At 34.8% G+C, this 25,320-nt stretch overlaps 1 protein-coding gene across 34 annotated transcripts in view; it reads right to left on the bottom strand.

The window, feature by feature from the left end:
• gramd4b (GRAM domain containing 4b) overlaps positions 1–25,320 on the bottom strand; it is a 65,726-nt gene that overhangs the window by 36,033 nt on the left and 4,373 nt on the right. For 16 of the 34 annotated variants that reach the window (XM_087312155.1, XM_087312156.1, XM_087312157.1 and 13 more), the window contains 2 exons: positions 17,169–17,376; positions 9,807–9,930 (listed from right to left, as the gene is read on the bottom strand). In XM_087312155.1, the coding sequence (XP_087168281.1) occupies positions 9,807–9,930; positions 17,169–17,376 (332 nt within the window). Of the gene's footprint in view, positions 1–9,806; positions 9,931–17,168; positions 17,377–17,913; positions 17,946–25,320 lie in introns of all 34 variants that reach the window. The other 18 variants (XM_087312158.1, XM_087312159.1, XM_087312160.1 and 15 more) reach the window with 3 other exon arrangements.

Genomic DNA, 25,320 nt, shown 5'->3' with positions numbered 1-25,320 from the left:
TGTAGTTTGGCAACATTTTGTTTCTTCTTTGATGCAAAAGCGCAGCAGCCTGATGGAGTAGTTTTCCCAGAGCCGTGCTGCACACAATAACACCCGTCTGAACACAAGGCCACGTTCATGTATAATTGAGCAGGACGGAGGTCTCGCCGAGGGCTTTAGAGATTATGAAGGGCCCCTGTTTGAGACTCAAGGACAAGATTGTTGAAGAGAAGAAAGCTGATCTGAATCTGAAGATCAGTGCAGAGTAATGCAGACACAGAATCACACTCTTTAAACTTCACACTGCTGGTAATATTTTTAGTCTAATCTAATCCTTTATGATGCTGTTTTTACTGTACTGCAGTGCCCGTTTACAGTTGAAAGATATTATATCCACACACACACAATATTACAAGGTCTATAATAAATATTATTGAAAAAAGCAGGATTTCAGTCAGTACAGTATTAGGAGAATTTGATGAATGAATGTATGATGTATGATGGCACAGCATGACAGAGCTTCAATCTCAGAAACAGGCCACTGTAGTGATTATTTTTTAGTAGTGGTGCAAAGGTGGTCAAATGATAACCATAAGCTTCTTTCACACACACAGACCTTTCCGGAAAATTACCGGCAATTTTCCGGTAAAGTCATTCCGGAAATTTTCCAGATATTTAGCGGTATCACTGTGTGAAATCGGCTATTGTCTAGCTTTCTGCCATCCAGGACAAGACTGTTAAGGGTCATTCACAGTGACTGCAAGACTAGAGTGCAACAAATCACTAGCAGGTACAACAGTGGTGACCAGGGCAATCTGTCACAGCACAAAATTCACCACACTCCTGCGATAAATCCTGTGAAATGGGCTCAAGACAATCAAGAATAGAAGAAAGTAGCCTGGTATAACGAATCACGTCAACGGTTGAGCACAAATATGGCAATTACCTACTCACTGAAAAACATGTGCTGCTGAAACAATAGAGCTTAACTGTGTGCCAGAAAAACATTGCCCAGTGTATAAAACCACTGATGCAGGCTTGTGTGACCCAACAGTGCATCAGGTCCCAAAGTGTCTGCACTGATAAATATTATTTATTGGATTAACTAATAACTCGGAGGTACTGGATAAGTATGCAGTAAGGACTGGTAAGAGATAGCATATACTCATTGTTTTCATAATCATTTGCACCAAAAATGCTCTTTCGGGCTCTTTCGCCTGAGGTCATTCTCATTTGTTTGTCGCCAAACGTCTGATAACTGCCGTTCCAGTACTTTTTTCCAGTACTCATGCTAGACTTTCTGCTTTGAAATTGTAAAGTGTCACAGACATGGGTTCAATTGTTGTACACCATCACACACTAAGGTTCACGCTGAGTCAGCACCAGTCTTCAAATGTGGTGGCATCAAATATCACAGAATACCAATGGCCATTACAGTAAATAAATTCTTTGGCTGCCATTTTGTGGACCACAGCAAGTTCTACTGGCTATTAGGTGGGTGGTCTTAACGTTATGGCTCTTGTGTGTATATGCGTATTTAGTTTGAAAGCAGTTTGAAACAAAATAAAACACAAGACACTAACATAAATCTAAATCTTTTGTTTAGATGTAAAACATGTTGTGCAAGGGAACATGTTAAAGAGTTTTACATGGTTAATCCTGAAAGAGTCAGATTTGTGTGCTCTGGTCTGCAAACTCTTTCTACAGTTACAGTGAAATGAGGCAGAAATAATCATGTAAGCAGATATTAATATTCGTCATGCTACAAGCACTTAGTTTAGAAACAAGAATTTATACTTTTTTTACTGCAAAGTACAGGTGAGACACTGGACTCTAACAGCACTTACTGTAAACGCACGGGTGACTAACTGTAAACTAATAACCTGTGTGTCAACAGGGAAATGTAATCAAATCTCAGTAGCAAAATAGTGTTTAAACATTAAGGAGTTGCTTAGTCACAATCGACTTAGGTTACTTTTACACTCCGGTTAAAGGTGAAGGAGTCCTTTCCGTGACACTAATGGCACCAAACAGAATGGAAGAGAAGAAAAATCTAAATAATACAAATTTACACTAATAAAAACACTGAACGACAACAACAACAACAACAACAACAATTATTACTATTATTATTATTATTATTATATTTAATGTTAAATATAATAATTTATGAATTAAAAAATACAAGTAATAAAACAGTATAATAAAATAGTAATAAAATATATATATCATTATTAACTAATAAATATTTTAATTATTATTAATACTATTTTTAAATAGTTGAAGCATTTTAAGTTAATAAAGAGCAGCATTAAAAATAACAGCCTAATTCACCTTCACACAACCAGCACATTGTTCAAACTATAACTAGTAAGCGGAAGGAATGTGAAATGTCAAGATAATGTTTATTACGGCTTGATAAGGACATGTTTGTTTTGTTTGTCATATCAGATCTGTCAGCTTCTCCGAGTGACTCAAACAAAATTGGGCCTCACTTCCTGCTTATTTGCAATATTTTTATTCACTTTTTCTGCTTTAGTATATAATGGCCTATTTATATGAAAGCAGTTAAGCATATGAACGTCTTTATGATTAACTCATTATATACAGTAAGCTGCATTGTAGTTTTCTCTAGAACTGTTAATGAGAACTATAAAAAAATTAAACAAAAGAAATGCAAGATAAAATAAAACATGTATAAATGCAACAAAAAAATATAATAAAACAGTGATTAATAAAAATAAATAAATACTACTACTACTCTACGATTAAAAAGTAAATATAATAAAATAAAATAAAATGAGATTCAGCACCGGTCAGAAACAGCACTTTATTGTAAAGCTGAAACAGCTGCAGCTTCAGTGGATCATAGACTGATCTTTATGTTTCTCCTCCTACTGCATCTGCCAACATCCACACTCAAGCAATTCAACATGGATTGACTCATTTCAGGCTCAGAAATGTGAAATGTACCACAGTGCTGGAACATGTGATTCTAATTGCTTCCAAAATTGGTCTTAATAATAGTCAAAAATATATTTTTAGAACTATAAAATTGACTATTTATAACATAAATAATTTGCATACAATTATTTCAGATCTTATGCATTTACTATTCATTGCTATAGGTCCGTCACATTTTTAGGTCCCCTTGAAACATTTCCGTTGCGTTTCATGCTATTTGCATGTGTTATAAGAAACTTCTGTAACTGTAAGAACATTTTCTTGATTTGTTTGTGTTGTAAGGATTTGGAACGTGTTTGCTGTCAAACCGATACAGATCTTTTCTCCATTTGCTGGTGTTTTCTGTAATTGTATGCGTTTTCCTTAATGTGCAGTGCCTTAAGCTCTCTTGGCTACAGTACATTCAAGTAAAATATTTTATATACAAATTTCAAACATTTAAAATCCTTTAAATCAAATAAACCGAAATATAATATTCATTTTAATTTACAATTTATATATTTTTATGCAAATAATAGTTACAGTTTTTATAATTTCAAAGAAATATTTTAGTTGTCGTGAAATTGATCAATTCATAAGATGAATTAAAACTAAACCTGAACCTAAATAAAACTAAACTAAAACCTAAAACTAAGCTAAACAAAAAAACTAAACAAAAATTAAACTAAACCTACACTAAATTTAACTTAAACCACACTAAACCTAAACTTAATTAAAACTAAACTAAAACTAAACCTAAACTAAAACTAAGCTAAACAAAAAACCAAGACTAAATTAAAACTAAACTAAAACAAATTAAAACTAAACCTAAACTAAAACTAAGCTAAACAAAAAATAATACTAAACTAAACAAAAAAATTCAACCTTAACCTAAACTAAAACTAAAACTAAACTAAACTTAAATCTAAACCTAAACTAATCTAAAAAATTTTTTTTTAAAAATGAACCTAAAAAAATATATATACATATTCTTACTTAAAATCTATAATTGTTTTTTTTTTAACCCAAAATCCTATCATAAACCTGTTACCTGTTTGTGGATTAAAACACAGTAGACTTTGAATCACCTCTACGCTTCTTCTATATCAAGTTAAAGTCATCAGATGATTCATCAGGTTTTACCTTTTTCTGAGTGGAGAGGTTTGTGTTGTGTAACAAACTATTAATAAGTCTGGCCTGCTTTTATGGACAGCAACAGTTTGGCGGTCCTGATCTGACCTTTCACAGCTTTACAGTACTGCAGTGCTTAAGGGCAACACACACATACACACAAGCAGGCACGCACATACAAACACTGGGTCTAAAAATAAAGTAGACACTCCCAGGCTCTTAATAAACAACTAATGCCAATATACAGATAGGAAACAGGGCTAGATTATTTGGCAAAAAAAATATTTATGAAGATTTGCAGATTAAAGATGAGATCCTGTATTTTTAATAACTAGTATAAAAATATCTCTGCAGAAAAGATGCATTTTATATGAGGAAAATTATTGTACAAAAATGTCCTAAACAGGGATGGGTAAAATATATAATTTATGGTTATATCACAAGTGTTGTTTTATCAGCAATGTGCAAGCTGAAATGATCAAAGTTAGTGCTGTAGCTCATTCTGCTAAAAACAAACAAAACCAAAAAGCTTTCACTGGAGGGGTCTATTCTTCGTACCTTGCTTAAATGATCTAATGATGATTTGGCAAATCCTGGATCTTTTAATCTTGATAACTGATCTTTGGCTAATTTGGTTCTTCAAACAAGTTTGTCAATCAGATTAAAATGTCTGGATGAATTTATCTGAGATCGCTGCGTGTGTTGTGAAGGACAGATCTATCCATCCTCGAAATCATGATCAGCAATGCAACGATTGGCTGACGGCACAGCAGGGTAATGACATCATCTGATTAATATTCAATTATCCATGTGAGCTAAATTACATAAAATCCGCAGTAAACGGTTTGTTAAATATATTACGCAATAGCTTTACACCTTTTTGTGGGCTGCATGATTGGCCCTTTCATTTGTCAAGAGCAATTTTTTCAGTTTTACAGTTAGAGCGGATTTTCCTTATTATAGTAGCCATAATAGTATTATAGTAGTAGCTGTTTTTTTAATCAGGGTTAAGAATAATTGGATGTGTACAAAAGCATTTTGATATTGGTAAAGACGTCTGCAACTTTTGTAAGGGATCAAATCACTGTCATATTAAGTGTTAAAACATGTTTATGACTGCATAAATGTATTATTGCTTTTAAAAAAGTCACATTGTGTATGTCTATTTATACACAAATTGTACTAAAGCGATCTAAAAAGTTCATATCAATAAGTTTTCTCTTTGCACCACCAGGTGGCAGTCTTTGTACTTTCACTTCAGGGGTGCAAACTGCATAAGTTTTATTTATTTATATATATATCTTCATTCATTTTCTTGTCGGCTTAGTCCCTTTATTAATCCGGGGTCGCCACTTATCCATTAAGTTTTTATGCAGCGGATGCCCTTCCAGCCGCAACCCATCTCTGGGAAACATCCACACAAACACTAATACACTATGGACAATTTAGCCTACCCAATTATATATAGTTTTAACTTGTACTTTACAGTGGGCTAGTTTCTTCCTTGATTTCACAAGTGTAAGTAAGTGTGATTAAAATGGTTGCCGCTTTGTTTTCTCTAGATTGCAAATTATGCTATTTGTTTTTTGTTACTCGTAACTGCTTGTACTGTATCTGGTTAACTATATTCTTATATCAAGTCTAAAGCCACATTGAAAATGCGACGTGTGTCGATTAATGCTGAATGTGTGTCATGGTTAAGAATGAAGCAATATGCTAGTGTTTAACTGCACTGCTTTATTGCACTCCTGCATTGGGCTTATACACGTGTTTCGGGCGCTGTGGCGACCCGGGGATTTCACAGACTGGGAGTTTTCTGGAATAAATAACATAACGGGAAGGCGGCAGGAGATAGGTCTGAATTACAGGAGAGTCTCGGGAAAAACCCTTCCCCTGAAAACTTCAAAATTGTTGATGTGCCGTACATTTTACTCTGTCTCGCGCTGAACACTGTCAACCAATCACAACAGACTGTCATCGGTCCAATCAGCGCAGATTAGCTTCGCACTAAGGAGGGGTTTGGGAACAAATAAATCGAAGAACGAATTATATGGGGGTCGCTGGGATAATGAAGTAAAAATAAATACATATTATAAGACAGTGAAAGTGTTTTTTGACCTTGCATGTATATCAGCCTGTTGTTAGAGACCCTTATCACCAAATTATGACCCTTTTAAGTGTAAAATAGGGGCTCTTTAATCTGATTCATAAAGAACCAAATTAACCAGAGATCAGTTGTTAAGATTAAAGGTTCAGGATCTGCCAAATCATCTTAGATCAAATAAGCGAGATAACGGCCCCCAGATATCAATATTGCGTAATATTTTATGAAAAACAATTTCACTCAAATATTGTTGTTTTTTAGTCAATACCAAATACCACTACTCAAACATCCAGCAATACTCAACATTATCAGTGAGGGATAATCTGCAAAAAAAAAAAAATGCTTTTTCATGAAATGTTATTCGCAGACCGCAACTCGCATCTTGCATTTTTTCACCGTTCTACTGCATCTCACATTATATTTATATTATATTTAATGCACTCAGTTACTAGCGATGTGTTCCAAGTCATGCCAGATGCAGACTATAATTTTAATATACTATAAAATACAGTTTGACTGATATAGTGACATAGTGATTCACAAACAACTAAGGCACACAGAAAACCAAAATCTAAATATAAAAAAATCACTTTATATTGTATACTGTCTCCGTGTTAGTTGCATCAGATGTCCATAAGACATGTTAGGATCATAAAAGACAAATAATGTTAAACAATAACAATACACCATAAAATGTCTACATCATGTTAGCTCTGTTGGATGAGTGTGTGTGTGTGTTAAACCCCCAGTAGAGAGCTAATCTCTGCCTCAAAGTGTCACTAATTAAAAATGAGGTTTGGGTCAGAGGGATCAGTGGTGTACATGGAGGGTTTATCGCTGTAAGACGCACACAGATCTGGTCTTAATGAGAGTGAGCTCAGTCCACTGCCAGAGTGATAAACTGACACACACACACACACACACCTGGAGATTTACTGCAGGTCAGTTTTACTCCTTAGGAGGTGTTTGTAACTAAATCTGGATGTAAAATTTAAACTCCATACAGAAACACCAGAGATTGTTATAAAAAATCATTTTAAATGTGACAATCTTTTAATTCATTCATTTTCTTTTCAGCTTAGTCCCTTTATTAATCAGGGGTCACCGCAGCAAAATGAAGCGCCTACTCATCCAGCATATGTTTTACACAGCGGATGCCCTTCCAGTCGCAACCCATCACTGGGAAACATCCATACACTCTCATTTACACACATACACTGTGGACAATTCAGTTTATTCAATTCACTTATAGCGCATGTCTTTGGACTTGTGGGGGAAATCGGAGTACCTGGAGGAAACCCACGCGAACACGGGGAGAACATGCAAACACACACAAATGCCAACTCTTTTTAAAGTTTGCAAAAAAAAAAGAAAAAAGAAATAGGTAAAAGTTGTCCACTAAGTTGTGGTATTAGTAAACCAAGTAGCCAACAATAAACAAGTCAAGAACAATGGAAAAAGCTGATAAGTATCATGGATGTAGAATTTATTTGGCAAATACGTTTTCATCCCCCATTATATATATATATATATATATATATATATATATATATATATATATATATATATATATATATATATATATATATATATATATATTTTTTTTTTTTACTTGTTTCTTTTATTCCTGTTTATGTAAAGCACTTTGAATTGCCACTGTGCATGAAATGTGCTATATAAATAAACTTACCTTGCCTTGCCTATTATTCACATCAGCACTTTGTCCAAAAAACTCCACAAAAATCCAAAACCACCTCAAGTGATTGTAAAACTTTACCAATTTAGGGATTTTTAAATTAAATAGAAATGTATATTTTTATCACTTTAAAGTATGCGTGAGGTGGAATTTGTTGTAAATGTTGATGTACTTCCAACTGTAGTGAAAATATTGAGTAGGGGTGGAGCTTTCTGTTTGCACTTCATTAAATCATTGCAAACTAACAAGGGCGTGATTAAGAATATTGTGGCTAAAGCAATAAATATTATGTTAACAAAGAAGGACTGTATGGAGACCCGGAAGGGACGTGATGGTGGGGAAAAAAAATAGGTGTAGGAAAAAAAAAAGTTGGAAGAAAAAAAACAGTGATAGGAAAACATTTTTAAGCTTTTTTTTGCGTTCCCTCGAAAAGATGTTTTGCTTTCCCTCGCAAAGATGTTTTGCGTTCTCTTGCAAAACTGTTTCTCCACAAACACTTCCTGTTCACTTAATTTACGTAAACCCTCGTGTTTTTACCAAAATTCTCCCGTATTTTACCATTCACTTTCTTTACAATAAAGTTGTGCGTCGATCGTCGCTTTTCATATGCAACCTCTGAACCAGTGAATGCATGCACAAGCGCTGATTGACAGACCCGCTTGGTACATTAAACTGATCCCAGATCAGCTTGTACACGCCATTTAAAGAGGAGCAAAGGTGCAGGACACTTTTGGATTCGAGTTTGTTTAAACAGACAAATACACTGAATAATTTGTAAACATGTCTGTCCTGCATGTTTTATTTTAAACAGCTAATTTCCTCTTAAACGAGCACAAACAGTTACTAAAGTAATGGAATGCTTTCATTATAGATCTGTGCATTCTTACAGAGACACCTCTGTTATCAAACAAAGCAAAACATGTAATTCATTTGCTGCTCACTTGTTTGATAACAGAGGTGTCACTTTAAATGGCGTGTACAAAAGCTGATCTGGGATCAGTTTAATGTACGGAGTGCGTCTGTCAATCAGCGCTTATACATGCATTTACTGGTTCAGAGGTTGTATATGAAAGACGACGATCGACTAACTACTAAATAAATTGGGAATCTCTCAAAAACATGTTTAAAAGGCTAATAACAAATTAACAAATGAACATTATGACTGAGATTATTTACACAAATTACAGCACATTCAAACCTCTCAGAAATGAGGATTTAATCAAGCGTAACACTGAGCCATTAAAATGTATTTTTCTAATAAGGGCCGTAGAGTTGCTAAAGTTTGCCCTGCACACTTGCGGTTTTTAACCCACAGTCCAAAGACATGCGCTATAGGTGAATTGGGTAAGCTAAATTGTCCATAGTTAATGAGTGTGAATGAGTGTGTATGGATGTTTCCCAGAGATGGGTTGCAGCTGGAAGGGCATTCGCCGCGTGAAACATATGCTGGATAAGTTGGCAGTTAATTTCTCTGTGGCGACCCCAGATTAATAACCTTACAGACCTTACATTAAACTGTTAATAATAAAGCTCATGTTTGTTTTTAAATATTCTCAATTGTAAGATTAAAATATTTGACTTGAGAACATTCTTTTAAATGAACATAAATCACAGTCTAGATCATAAATATTAAGGAGTTTAAAGTCCTAATTAAGAAAGTGGGCACAAACGATGCACAGGTTATTGTTCACAGCTTTCACTCTCAATGCAACCAGTTCTAAACCTGCTGCCTTAAAATACTGCTGACTATGCAGACAGTATGCAATGAGTCCGCATGCTAGGTTTTAGGACACTGCTTACAGCACACTGGCTCAAAAATGACAAAGTGGCCATAAGAGGATATAAAATCCATCTGAAAGGACTGCTAAATCAGCAGAGCTCCGATGATGTAAAACAATGGAGCCATGTAAAATAGGGACGCCTTAAGAATGAATGAATATCTTGAACACTCACGAAGAAAGTGCTTTTCCAGTAAGGCTATCTCCAGGTGACCTTTGACCTCACTGAGCGGGTCTGCATCAGTCATCTTGTAGTCCTGGATGGGCGCAGCAGACATGGTGAGCATCCCTGATCCAGCCTGAGGACAAACAGGAATAAAAAATATGTTAGTAAAGTTTGATGAAAATCTGCTGTTGATTTAAAGCCTTCTCTAAAAGTTTGTACTGTAGTTTATGTTTAGAGAAAGCTGTATGTTAACGCTTAACATGATGTGTCATTGCTAGCATTATTCAAACTGCAAACATTTTAACATGTTGCTGGAATGTTTCATACATGATTTAGCACACTGCTAATGATTTAACACACTGCAAACATGTTTTGCACATTACATGATTTAACATGATTAAGCACTGCTAACATTTTATAATGTTTCTAGAATATTTCTGTCATTATTTTGCACATTGCTTATGATTTAACACATGGCTAATGTTTATATCACAGTGCGAATAGTTTAACACATTGCTAGCATGTTTAACATATGATTTAACATGGCTATTGTTTATAACATGATTTAACACACTTAGCCTATATGTTTAACATGGTGTTAACATGTTCATTTACACTGGTATTTTAAGAAATGCTAACATTTTTTACCACATTGCTAAAATTTTTGCATGTTGCTAGAATATTTCTATCATGATTTAGCACTTAGCTAATGATTTATTACTGCTGGCTTGTTTGGGACGTTACATTAACACATGCTAGCATGTTTAGCACATTAGATGATTTAAAAAGTTTAAAGTAGCACTTTAAAAACTGATTAAGCACTGTTAACATTTTAATATGTTGCTAGAATCTTTCTATCATGATTTTGTATTTTGGTAATTATTTAACACATAGCTAATGTTTATAACATGACTCATCACACTGCTAACATTTTAACATGTTGCTGGAATGTTTCTAAAAGGATTTAACACATTGTTAGCACTGTGCAAATGATTTAACACAATGCTAGCATGTTCAGTGCACTACATGATTTAACAATTTTATAACATGATTAAGCACTGCCAACATTTGAATATGTTGTTTATGAATATTGTAAAATATTTCTATCATGATTTGCACATTGCTTATGATTTAATACAAGGCTAATGTTTATAAGATGATTCAACACACTGCAAAAATTTTTACATGTTGCTAGTATATTTCTATCATGATTTAGCACATTGTTAGCACATTTCTAAATGACTTCCCTGCTGAAAAAAAAAACAGCTGAAACCAGCCTAAGCAGGTTGGCTGGTTTTAGCTGGTTGATTAGCCTGGTTTTAGATGGGTTTTGGCCATTTCTAGGCTGGTTTCCAGTTATTTCCAGCCTAGTCTAAAACCAGCCTCCCAGCCAGACGAGCTAAGACCAGGCTGGAAATAACTGGAAACCAGCCTGGAAATGGCCAAAACCCCTCTAAAACTAGGCTGGTCAACCAGCTACAATCAGCCAAGCGGCCTAGGGGGATAAGTAGGGATGTTGTTGGAATATTTATTTCATGATTTAACACATTACTAAATGACTTGACACACTCCTAGCTTCTTTAGCAAATTACATGACTTAAAACATGGCTAATAACACGATTCAGTACTCTGCTATTTTAACAAGTTGTGATTATCAATCATGACATAGCACATTGTTAGCACATTACTAAATGACTTACAGTAACACACTGCTAGCTTGTTTAGCATATTACATGATTTAAAGGGTCACGAAAACACAAACACATTTTTTTGAGATGTTGACAGTCATATACACTACTAAAAACACTATTAGGACACTATTTTCACTAACAAGTGAAAATTGGTTATTTTTGCGTTATTTCGAGCAAATTCGTTCTTCCGGTTTGAAACAACGCTCAACAAAAATACTTTTGTAAGGAACATTTTTTACCCGAGAGCTTTTCTCATCTGGAAATGGTGAAATGCGGAATTGCCGCTCGACTCTTTTTAAAAAAGACGCAGCTCTAGTTGTTGTTGATTGTCCTGTCTCTACAGATTTGGTGAGCAAGCGATCAGTGGTCTTTGTTTTTTTTTATTCAGAGGAAAAAGTTAGTTTGTATTGTCAGCAGTACTCTTTCAGTATTTAAAGACGAACCTTAGTCTGATGATTTCTGAGTTACTAAATTTTACAGTACATTAACATCACTACAATATCATAGACTGAAAGATCCGCTGTAAATGCTGCTCTCCAAGTGTAAACATGTAAACACCGCAATCAAACTATTACCATCGTGTAGGATTTTTGCCGCATTTTGTTACAGGAATAACACACACGGCTTTCTGACGCTACCTACTGAGTGCATCTACGTTACAGAGAAATGCGGAGGTTTTTTTTTCTCTCATTCCTGTTACGGTATCAAACAATGCATTAAAAATACACGCTTAAAGCAGTTCCTCGAATCAAATACCTCGTTTGTCATGAGGGGCATGAATGAAATTCCTAAAAAAATTGCCAAACTGCCGTTAAAGTCCACCGTTTAATAATTTGGCAATTCAAATTCAATTTACTGATGTCCATGTAAACACAGTCACTGTCTTTCTCTCTTGCGTCTGTGTGTTGTTTTGCCTCAAATCAGCGTGTGCCCAAACCCACACTCCCATTTTTATGCGAATTTTCATGCACCTTCTTTTTCTCCGACACTCCCCCTAAACAGAGCTGAACACGCCCAGTTTCCTGACTTTTTCCAAACTAGAGGTGTGAAAACACCCTGCTGAAACAGGGGGGTTTCATGGCCCTTTAACACATGGCTAATGTTTATAACATGATTTAGCACTATAGCACACTGGTACTAAATCGGTACAAATGATTTAAAACAATGCAAGTTAAGGTCATTACATGTTTTAACATAGGTTTATGCGATGATTAAGCATTGCTAACAATTTAGTATGTTCCTAGGATATTATATCATGATTAAGCACGTTGCTAATCATTTAGCACATGGTTATTGTTTATAAGATGATTTAGCGCACTGCAAACATTACAGCATGTTGTTAGAATTTTCCCATCATGATTTCACACATTGCTAATGATTTAACACTGTTAGCATGTTTAGCACATTATATGAATTAAAACGTGGCTAATGTTTATAACATGTTTTAACACACTGCTATCATGCTTAACAAGTTGCAACTTCATTTACACTGGAATTTTAAGGAATCCTAGTATGTTTTACACATTGCTAAAAAGACTTCTGACATTATTTAACACTAATATTTTGGATGTAAAGACAACATAACAGAATGATTAATATGTTATTTTAAATAAAAATGTTAAATATGTTATTTAAAAAATTGATTTGGTGGTAGTTTGGTGCTTAAGCCTCAACATAATCATAAGCAGCGTAGAAGTTTGTGAAGGCTCATTACAATGTCAACATTAAATAGCTGCTAAGGTCCGACATTAAACATTAACATGACAGTCTAATAGACATTATATTCAATCGTAAAATACAAATAGGATTGTTCATTAGGAGTCCAAAGATTTGTTACTTGTCTGTGGCTCCAGCATGCTAGAGACATTACAGTGTTGTCTTCCAGTAGTTCAGCAGAACCAGGTTTCTACAAATCACGGCTCTTGTCACAACCGGACGCCAACACGGCAGATTTAACAATGTTGACCGGCTTAGAAACCTCCAGAGACACAGCAGATCTCTTAGGTGAGCTTTCCTGGGCTAATTAAATTATAAGCTGCAAATGCAATTTCTTTGAAAACACGCTTGAAGGAGGCTGCTCTTAATAACATCATTTTGTCAGAGCGTGGTTTCCCATCAGTTCTTCTCTAGTAAAGTGTCATGCAGTAGGTCAGAGGCTGAACGCAGGGTGGCATCAGAAGCAAACAGACACAGGAAAACTTTTATCAAAGAATTGAGGATGTGAGAGATGGAGGGCAATCTCAGCTGCAACAACAGGAAGAGGTCATTTATACAGAAGAAATACAGTGGAGATAATGGATGTCCTTTGGGAATCTTGCTGTCTGCCTCTCATGATATGCAAAGAACAGGAAGCAAATGCTTACTGCCAGCAAGTGATGGGAAAACATGATTTATTACTATGATTAATAATGTTGTTTCTTTCTAAAGTTTTTAGTTAATATTCCATTAAAGAGATTTTTTTCAGAAAACATTAATTATAGCGAATTTGATTTTTATTTGTTTAAATCATAGGTCTCAAACTCCTGGAGGGCCACAGCTCTGCAGTTTTGCTCTAAAGCTAAATGAAACATAGCTGATCCAAATAATCAAGGTGTTCAGAGCTGTGGCTCTTCAGGACTTGAGTTTGAGACCTGGGGTTGAAATGCAGGGTTTCTACAGGTTTCACCAAGTCCAATTTAAGACATTTTAAGACAATCAAGAATTACATTTTAGACTTGTTCAGAGCTTAAGGCTAAGGATTTTTTAATTGCCCGGCAGAATTTTTTTTCTTGCCCCATCAAAAAACTAATTCTAATTAGTTATTTATTACCCAAATATTTAAAGTAATGTGTCAAAAAAGCAGACCCTAGTTGTATACTTACTAACTTAAAAAAAAAAAAACTTAAATGTATGCACTACAAACTGTTAAAATGTTATTTACAAATACAATTTTTTCTAAAAGTTTTATTAAGAATGTATTGTTGGAGATTGGATTCGTGTTGAATTGATTGGGTAGCTTGACATGCACAGAGAAAAATAAAATAAAATGATTTAGGACCTACAAGACAATATTTCTGAAGACTTTAAGACTTCAAGACCCCGCGGACACCATGAAAATCTGCCATGAGCAAATTGCTAAAAATGCAAAAAACAAATAAATTTAACTGGTTAATATCCAATAGCATCTTTGAATGGGATGCAGTGGAATTATTATTACAATTAAGAAGACTTTTTTGTTATTTTGGAATAGCATATATATATATTTAAATTAAACTGATAAATCATTTAACATCTTTTACAATACCATTGTATTTGCTAGCATTTATTTACTTATTTTTATTTTTTGCTAGCACAGTTATTTAATAACTTATTTATTTTCTATGACTAGCGGTTATAATAGAAAAAGTCAGCCCAGTCAAATTTCATATTTGATAAATATTTACAAAACATATAAATCCCAGACATCAACACAAATGATGTTATAAATAGCTCTTTGCAGCTTTTACATGGTAGCCCATAGACATAGATTAAGTGATTTTTTTTATCGTTATTTGAATTTCTTTAGTGTGTGGATGTTTCCCAGTGTTGGCTGGAAGGGCATCTGCTGCGTAAAACATATGATGGATAAGTTCATTCCGTTGTGGCGACCCCTGAGAAATAAAGGGACTAAGCCGAAAAGAAAGTGAATAAATGAATGAACTTGCAATTTTTTGTTGTTGTTTTTGTTAGAGAATTTACATACAATGTAAATTAGTGCTGCACAATGTATCGTTTGAGCATCGATATCACAATGCATGTATCTGCAATTTTCACATAGCAAGATATGCATTGTTGATTTGGCATTATACTGTAGATGACCAGAAACCACAGGTCAAAACATTTTGTGGAGACACACGAGATTTGTGGAGACACTGCAGAATGCAACCATAATAAAAAGTTTATCATGTGCATGTGTTTTTACGCCTGTGACTATATAAGGATTTTAAGAGTTTAAAAGTGTTTTAGTAGCATGTAGAGGTTAATAAAGATGAATTTTACTGAATTATTTACATGATGAAGACTGTGCAGTGTTTTTTTTTAACAGTTGATTATTCAGTTTCTGCTGAATATTTATGTGTTTATTTATGACTGTAGTTTGTTTATTATATGCATTTAATAAATTAGACAAAACATATATTTATATTTCACTCCCCTACAAAATCATCCCACTCAATCTAAACTAATGGCTTTGCAAACAGAGCTATTCAAGTCATCTGATAACATTGTATTTATGTCACAATTTCTAAATTGCAGAGAAATAAATATTGCAATGTAAAATGTATCCAATATCATGCTGCCCTAATGTAAATGGAAAAATTACCAGTTGTACTTAACATATTTATATTTTATTTAGACATTTCCTTTAAAAATATTTAGAAGGGCCTAAATAAGTTTTATTTTTCCAATTACGAATGAATTAGATGATGAAAAGAATAAGCAGATCTTAATGTTTCCTAAACCTATGGCTAAATATCTAGGCTAATTAGGTGGCTTTTCACTAATATTTACTTGCACTGAAATTGATTATTTGCTACAATGCACTTATTACATAAATACATTTATTGTATTATACTTATGCTTGATTAAATGCCTGTAAGCAACTACATCTGTAATTCATTTCTATAATTACATCTTTAAATTATACAGTTGACTATCCCTTTCACCTTAACCAACCATTAAACCTAAAGGCAACCTTAAACCCAACCTGTATCCCACCACAGCACCAGAAGTGTTCTGTAATATATCATGAACACAGTATGTACATTGTATTTATTCAGAGCACATCACACCTGTCCTCAGGTCTTTACATTGGCTCCCAGTTACATTCAAAATACATTTTAAAGTCTATAAATCACTAAATGGCCTACGACCTCAATATAATACAGATATGCTGACTGAATACAAACCTAACAGATCACTCAGATCTTTAGGATCATATAAACTAGAAATTCCAAGAGGTCAGTCAAAGCAGGGTGAATCGTCCTTTAGCTACTTTGCCTCTCGCTGCTGGAATCAGCTTCCAGAAATGATCAGATGTGCTCCAACATTAGGCACGTTCACATCAAGACTGAAAACAGATCTGTTTAGCAGTGCCTTTACTGAATGAGCACTGTGCTACGACAGATCACACTATTTTGTCTTTCGTTTTTTTCATTCTTTTATAACCTGTTTTTTTTTTTTTTTTTTTTTTTACACAATTTAATTCGTTTTGGTCTGTTTTTTTATTATTTGTTTTGATTTTCTTATTTTTGTCTCTTTTATTCCTATTTATGTAAAACACTTTGAATTGCCACTGGTGTATGAAATGTGCTAAATAAATAAAATTGCTGTGCCTAATTTTTTTTCAATGCAATTAAACAGTAATTAAGGCCACACAACATAAAACAGGACCCATTTTTGCTTTAGAAATAAAAAGGAACTAAATTTCAGAAAATAAAATGTATTTATTTTCATGTAATTTTATTTATTTTTGTTTTATTTATTTGGTTAAACAAAAAATGCTATGGTAATATCTGTAAAATGAAGGTCAGTGCCATTTTAAAGCAACTTAAATTTTTCTACAGAGTCAAAACAACATTTAACCACATAGAAAAAGATGCATTCAGCAGATCCTGACGGATTCTCCCTTGATAATCTCACAGACGAAGAAAACCTCACTTACAGGGTCTCGCTGCTCTTCTGTATCTTTGAGGGAGCTCCGGTGTTTTACTGGGATGTCATCGTTACATTCGCTGTCAGATGCGTTGGGGGATTCGGCAAGGTCCAGGAACTCATCTCGCTTCTGTCCTCTGAACCTTATCTTATCCAATCGCTTTAGCATGTTCAGCACAGAGATCTGTGTCTTTATCTTAACATGGCGGGTGGCAACCCTGGAGGGACAAAAGCAGCTTGTGAGACGGCGTGTTGACATGAAACTGAGCAGCCATGAAGAAATGCATTGCGCAACACTTGATAAAATATCACAAATTAGACCAAACCCTGGCTTTTCTTATCTATGCTGCACATTTTAAAGGGATGATTCACCTCAAAATGAGAATTCAGACATTATTTATTGTACTCATCCTGGTGTCATCCATGGTTAATTAAAAAAACTATTCATATAATGGGATTTTATAGTGATCAGCCCTATAAAAAGCAAAAGAAAAGAAGAAAAAAGGACAAAGTATCACATTACGGTCAGGCTATATGAGTATATATGACTGCGATATTGAAGAACAAGTTGATATATGATAGCATGCTAAATAATATGATATTCAATATGCAATAGGATTTTTGTAATAAATGATATAACCAACATGTTTCAGATTATTGCAGGGAAAAGAAAGCAAAACTTCAACTTTTAAAAGTTTTACGACAGCATAAAATAAACAATTTTAAATAAAAGTTATAAAAATAATAATAATCACCAGCACTTTGCTCCACGTATAGCATTATCCACCTAAAAACATCAAAATTTATCAGGAAAACAAAACAATAGTCGTGCTGCTGTCTGTCTTAACATGGCTTGATTCCACTCACATAATAAAACCATTATGATGTGCATATTTACAGTATTTTTTTTAAAATGTGAGATATTGTGCAGGACTATACACAAGCATAATACAATGGAAAAAACTGAGTTGTCAGATGACAGTTACTGACTTGCTGCTCTGATAAGCACAAATATATTTATCTTGGAGAAAAAAAAGTACATGAGTTGTATTTTATGTTTTGTTTCTACTGATCTTAATTTTCTAACAACTCTTTTTCTGGGCATGTTAGAGTCAAGGTACAGTCTTGTGAACACATAATGAATGCTGCACAGAGACCAGTAGACAAGGTCAAGATTTCGGTTAAATAATATTTAGCTTTTGTATTGTTCTCATTCACATGGAGAAAAAATCTGAGATACTTTTGTGTATAAAAAGTTGAATTGCTGCCATTATAGGCATGCAATAGGACTGCACAATATATTGTTACAGCATTGATATCGCAATGTGTGCATTTGCAATAGTTGCATCGCAGCATATGCCAATAGGAGTCAAGGTTATAGTTGACTAGTGCCACAGTTATAGGTGCCACAGTTGAATAACATATGATTTATGGTTACTCCTTGTAGTGACTCCACAATGTTACCAACAATTGTAGCATTAGCATGCTTTCTTAAGGCCCATGTAAGCATTTTGAGCCAATTCAAGCATTTTTGCACAATAAATTATGATGTTTGCAACATTTAAAAAAAGATTCATTGTATTTACGTATATGAAGATGACTATCCACTTGTTAAGTGTGACGTCATGCAAAGTGGCTTCCGGGTCCAATCGCTATATCAAACTTTATGGGGAGACTCAACAAATGGTAATAATAAATATCTACAAAATGATGTAATACTTTCGAAAATCATGATCGCAATATAAATATATCCATGCCTAATATCAGATGGCCAGAAAGTGATACATTTTTATAACTGTTAAAATATTTAAGTCTGTGATGCAGCAAGTCAAGTGACTGATGTCACCATGATTTTATAATAAAATAACTTTAATGTGTGATATGACTAAAAAATTGTCATAAACGAATATTTTGTCAATTCAAATGAGTTGCGGCTTGGACCTGGAAACAGTTTTCCATACGTCACAACTTAGCAAGCGGATAGAGAATTTTATTTTACATTTGATTATTCAGTTTGTTTACCTGAATACCATTAAGACTCCCAGCAATCTATGAAGCATTGTTTATTTTACTTGTGTCTTTGCTCTTCTATATTGATCAATGCTTGTTATTGGTTTATTAAACTGCAAATGGTCTATAAAATGATCCTAAACCCTCTAATATATATATATATATATATATATATATATATATATATATATATATATATATATATATATATATATATATATATATATATATCCAAGTAGAGCCATTGAAGTCATCTGGTGAAAGTATACTCAATATTGCAGTGTGTATCGCAGAAATGCAAGTATGTAGACAAACTACAACATACAAAAAAACATCTAAATCTTTGTTATTTTTTGTTTTGTTAAGCCGCAGTCTCACTGGGCTTTTCCTCCAATAGACATCCATTTATACGCACGCGAATGCGTCAGACCGGAAACACAGGGTCATGCGTTAAGTTTCGCAGGTAGCTGCGGTGCAAAGTTCAAGCTTGGTGAACTCTGACCTTCGAAATCGCATCCCTTGACTGCGTGAGACCAATCGAGGATCAAAACATGACCTCTCTGTACAGAAATTTAAAACATGGAGCAGTCGCTCGCTTTTTAAATGTCTAATTATCTTGTTTAATCCAGCCCCTTATCGAAGTGCCACACGACAGAATTTCACAAGCTCAAGCTCTAGTGTGACCACAGCTTTATCTTGCATATTTTTTAGATTCTAACATTTAGAAAATTTTACTTTAGCTGTATCGGTATGAATGAAATTATGTCATTTACATTTCTGACTAATAACTTTTTCGTTGCCATGAAAGTGAAAGTACCAGTTCGAAACACACTTGCTCCAAAAAAGAAAGCAATCCATACAGAATTACATCAAAGCAAGTAAATGATGATTTTATTTTTGGCTGAATTCTCCACTAAGTACCATGATATGAATAATAACACCCATTAGGAATGCAAAAAGATGAAAGTCCATCACCATACTCTACAAGGGAACTTCAGAAGAGTGAAACAAAGCCAGCCATTCTAAGCTCAGGAATAATGTGCCACTGACAGTCAGTCGCTTACACAATAGTCTCTGAGCACTGGGTATTCAGGTCTCTGAACTCCAGGCATTACTGGACTGGAGTAATTGCTTCAATCTGAAAGAGATCAGCTGGTGTGGAACGAGTGTGGTCCAGCACCCTGTTCTGTACAGTATGTGGGTCAGAGGTAGAAGCCCCATGATCCTCTCCGTCATTCTGGCCCACAGGGAGACCTCTGTCCACAGCTGATTGAGGACGAGGAAAACCAGTCACTGGTTTAGTGTCTTGACCTTGAGGCGATAGTGACTTATGCGTTTTAATTTTTTTCTTCCAGTCTTGTGACGTCTGATTAGTCAACGAGTTATTCAGGGTGGATTTATGAAGCGATCTACAGATCCAATGAAATGATCATTCTGACTATGAAAAGAATCTGTAAATGTTGTACATACATATTGATAAATATTAATAAAGTATACTAATTTGTTGCTAGCTGCTAACATGCTATAACAGTATGCTATTATGGATTAGCATGGTGTTAGCCATTTTAACACACATCAAACATCTTAACCAAGTCTTTTCAACGCTTTAACATTCTTTGAATCTTTTCAAAGTTTGCAACAAAAAAAGCAAATAAAGTGCATTACAATGAAATTGTTAGTGGTTGACTGTAGTATTGTAACCTACTAATCAACAGTAAACAAAATTAGAAAGGAACAATACAGTCATATTTGTATAATGTTTGCTTCATCAGTTTATTCGACAAAGGCATTTCCACCTCCTATTACTCGAAATAACACTTTTTGCAAAGTCTAAAAGTCTAAAATAGAAAGTAAAAAACATTAGAAATTAAGGAACTTTTTATTCGAAATGTAGCATTTCCATACTTTAAAATGCACATTAGCAATTGTAATGATCAAATAGCATCTTGTTACCATGTTTACCACACTGCTACAAGAATAAAAAATGGACGTGTTGTTAGCATGTTTTAGTAAGTTGCTAACAAGGATTGACATGCTATTAACATGTTTCAAAGTGATTTAGGATGCTGTTAGCATATCTTTGCCAATGTCAGACAGATGTAAGAATGCATGAAGGTTTTGTACTTGGCAAACATAGGTTGATGAACCCTTTAAAAATTAACGCTCGAAAGTTTGACACCCTAAATACTTTATGTCAAAGTGATTTTTCATAGTTTTAGTTGTTAACTTTACGAAAGCTATTGTGCTTCTATATTTCTTTGGCAGATTCAACTTTTAAAAAATCAGCAAGCAGTGCATACATTAAATGGTTTCTTTTTGTGTTGGGCTGATAGGATTAGTTCACCCAAAATTTTAAGAGTGTACTCACACTATGCTATCCGAACCATGCTCAGGCACGTTTGACCCTCATCGCCTGGTTCATTTGACAAGTATGAGTACTCTGAAACCCTCCCACTAAGGTTTCATTTGGCCGGTCCTTTCCCAGTTGGAAGAGGTGTGCCAGATCGCAGTTTGGTTGAGCTTTGGCGCGGTACGCTTGAAGAGTGAAGGGTAGTGTGAAAAGCGCAGAGGGGGAGAGGGGACAATTAGGCAACAATTGCACTTGAGCATGGTTCAAGACAATTTTGCCTAGTGCGAGTACACTGTAATTGTGTTAAAAATTACTTAAATTACTTGCCCTCATGTTGATCCATTACCTTGAGACCTTCGTTCATCTTCAGAAAACATATTAAGAAATTTTTGATAAGATCTGTGAGCTCCCTGGTCCTCCATGAACAGCAAGATTTCCGCTCATTCAAAGTCCAGAAAAATGCCTTAAAACAAACAATATGCCTTTAACTGTCCAATCGGAACATTATGAAGTGTGGCTGGACAGTTAATCAAATTTAAAATCGCAAATGAGATTTAGCAAATCTATTCTATCAAAACGCATGTGCTGAAGGATTACTACAACTGGTTAAACTGACAAAATGCATATGATAATTCATAATATGGCTGGGTAAAAGCACCCAGCCATATCATGAAGCTACTGGAATACTCTTGTGCACACATTAAATACAAATAATAACTTTATTCAACAGTTTCTAAAGAACACAGTGATCTCATGAAGACGAGCTTTATACTGACACTAAGAAGAAACCATTCAATTACTGTAGGTATTTTTCTGGACTTTGAACAGGTCAGGACACTTGCTGTCTATGGAATGAAGGTTTCTGTGGTCTGTAACAACATGAAGGCGAATAATTAATGACACAATTATTATTTTTATGGGGGAACTATGCCTTTAAGAACAACATTAGCTTAAGTACAAAATGCTAAAACTGTAGATGTTCTTTTCAGAACTATGCCATTAATCTTAACATTCCACTAATTGTTACTCAATTGAAGCATCCCATTTAACTCGAGCAAAGACACAGGTCATGAACTACTGTACTCTTCCTCGGGCAGCATCTCAAAGATCTTTCCCAGGCAATGCTGAGCGCAGCTTTGCAACATGTGACTGGATTATATTTACAAAAAATCACTCCAGGAACCAAAGGCCCACAGCGGTTACAAAATAATGCTCTTGGTGTCCTGAACTCTGCATTCCCTGCAGTTAGCTGACCTTACAGCAAACAAAGCAGGCCTGGGAACAAAGCAGTTGAATGCGTGCTTGGACACTCAAAACCTCCAAGCCCGTTTTGATTTCACTTTTAGAGCTCAGACAACATGCTGTACATGATAATGACAGGCCTGAGGTTTAACGCCAGCCCACCTCTTCTCAAGCTGCTTGAATTTGGCATCCTGTGAATTAAAAAGGGACTTTTTTCTGACAATAAGCAGACGTTTCATGCAGCTCTCGAGAGGGAAAGGGAAAAAGCTTGAGCGGATGGTATTTATCACCCCTGTCTAAGTTTGTCAGATTTACAATGTTTAAAATTCATTTGAACGCAGCGTTTCTTCATAAATTATGACAGGGTGTTCAATATCAAAACTAATCATGTCCACTTGCTGTAAAAAGTGTTGCTTGCAAGAAGCAATAGAGCAAATCAGGCCTATGGTGCAATAAAAACATCCCTTTGTCTTATATTCTATATCTGTAAGAAAATAAATAGCACAAGTCATACAAAAATGGCACATGGTGCAAAATGTATTGAAGCATCACGCTGGAATGCACACTTTTTAGAATCCTCGAAACATAACATACAATCCTTTGATGATCATTTAAAATAATTAATTTAATTTGCAGTATTACGACTGGGGGCGAAACAGTGGCGCAGTAGGTAGTGCTGTCGCCTCACAGCAAGAAGGTTGCTAGTTCGAGCCTCGGCTCAGTTGGCGTTTCTATGTGGAGTTTGCATGTTCTCCCTGTGTTTGCGAGGTTTCCTCTGGGTGCTCTGATTTCCCCCACAGTCCAAAGACATGCAGTACAGGTGAATTGGGTAGGCTAAATTGTCCATAGTGTATGAGTGTGTGTGTGTGAATGTGTGTGTGGATGTTTCCCAGAGATGGGTTACGGATGGGTTGCGGAAAACTTGCTGGATAAGTTGGCGGTTTATTACGCTGTGGTGACCCCCGATTAATAAAGGGACTAAGCCGACAAGAAATTGAATGAATGAATGAATATTATGACTGTGGTATGTTATTTTCTTTTAACCATTTCTGTTTGTTTTTGTGTTTTTAATATGAATATCTTTTAATTTTCTTTTTAGTTTATTACATTTTTAAAATTGAACTAATTTACATTTTACTTTATATTTAAAAAAATTATGATAAATAATCAGATTGTAGACAGTTTAAAATTGATTATAAATGACTAGATTGTCTAATAAAGTCTCTTCTGAAGGTTTCTCATCATACTTAAACATATTTTAAAACAACTTCATTTAAATTATAGAAAATACATGCCAAACTTGGCAAAAAGTGTAAAAATCAGAGCAAAATAATAAAATTAAATAATGAAAATAAATTAATAATAAGCTTAAGTCTGGTTTGTAAGTTTTTAACACACTTTTTTAGTATTCAAATAAACAATAATAAATAAAGATAATAAATAAGCTTAACTCTGGTTTATAAGTTTTAAACATACATTTTTACAATCCAACTTGGAGATAAAAAAGCTAATGGAAAAAAAAAACAAAGTAAAAACACACGTATTTGCATATTTGCAGAATTTTTTTTTTTTTCTGAAGTAACGCTGCACACAATAGCAACTTCTCAAGAAGTGAAGCTGATCTTCCCAATTAAATTATAGTTGTTACAAGTAGCGAAGCAAGTTTGATTTGTTCAGGGTGGAGTATTATATTTTTCTCTCTTTACTAGTCTGCACAAGAATCACAAATCCTATTCATGATAATGCCCTGTCCAATAGGAGCTCTGAATCAGCAGGGAACAATAATTTTCATTTTTTGCTCAAGTATTCAAATGTTATGACTAGAATGATGATTCCTTTTTTATGAATGTCCAGTATATAATTATTTACTTAAAGTTGCAGTATGTATGAAACTCTTGTAAGTAAGTGTTGTGTATTTATATAGCGCATTTATCGTGTATGGCCATACACCTGAAGCTTTTTACAATCATGAGAGGGGGGTCTCTCCACACCACCACCAGTGTGCAGCATCCACTTGGATGGTCTGACAGCAGCCACAGGACAACGGTGTCAGCAGGCTCATGACGCACCATCTATAGGGGGAGTAGACAGACAGTGATAGAGCCAATTCGGTTGATTGAGAGGCCATGATTGGTAAGGGCCGATAGAGGGAATCTGGCAAGGACACCAGGGTTACACCCCTACTATTTACGAGACATGACATGGGATATTTAATGACCACAGAGAGTCAGGACATCAGTTTAACGTCTCATCCAAAAGACGTTGTGCACAGACAATATAGAGTCCCTTTCACTTTACTGGGGCATTAGGACACAAACCACAGGTTGAGTGCCCCACTGCTGGCCTCAATAAGACCACTTACAACAGCAACCTAGTTTTCTCATGTAGTCTCCCATTCAGGTAGTGACCAGGCTGAGGCCTGCTTAGCTTCAGTAACCGGTCTTGGGCTGCACGGTGATATGGCTGTGATATGGTGATATGGCTTGTAGTTAATAAAACAGCATGCTTTTCCCTAGAAAAAATTGTTAGCCAGAGCTTTACTTTTCTCAAACATAATTTA

This window comes from Danio rerio, chromosome 25 (genome assembly GCF_052040795.2).
Source record: "Danio rerio strain M-AB ecotype USA chromosome 25, GRCz13ab, whole genome shotgun sequence".
Lineage (NCBI taxonomy): Eukaryota > Metazoa > Chordata > Actinopteri > Cypriniformes > Danionidae > Danio > Danio rerio.
Note: the sequence above shows the minus strand (reverse complement) of the source record. Positions and strands in the feature narration are given on the sequence as shown.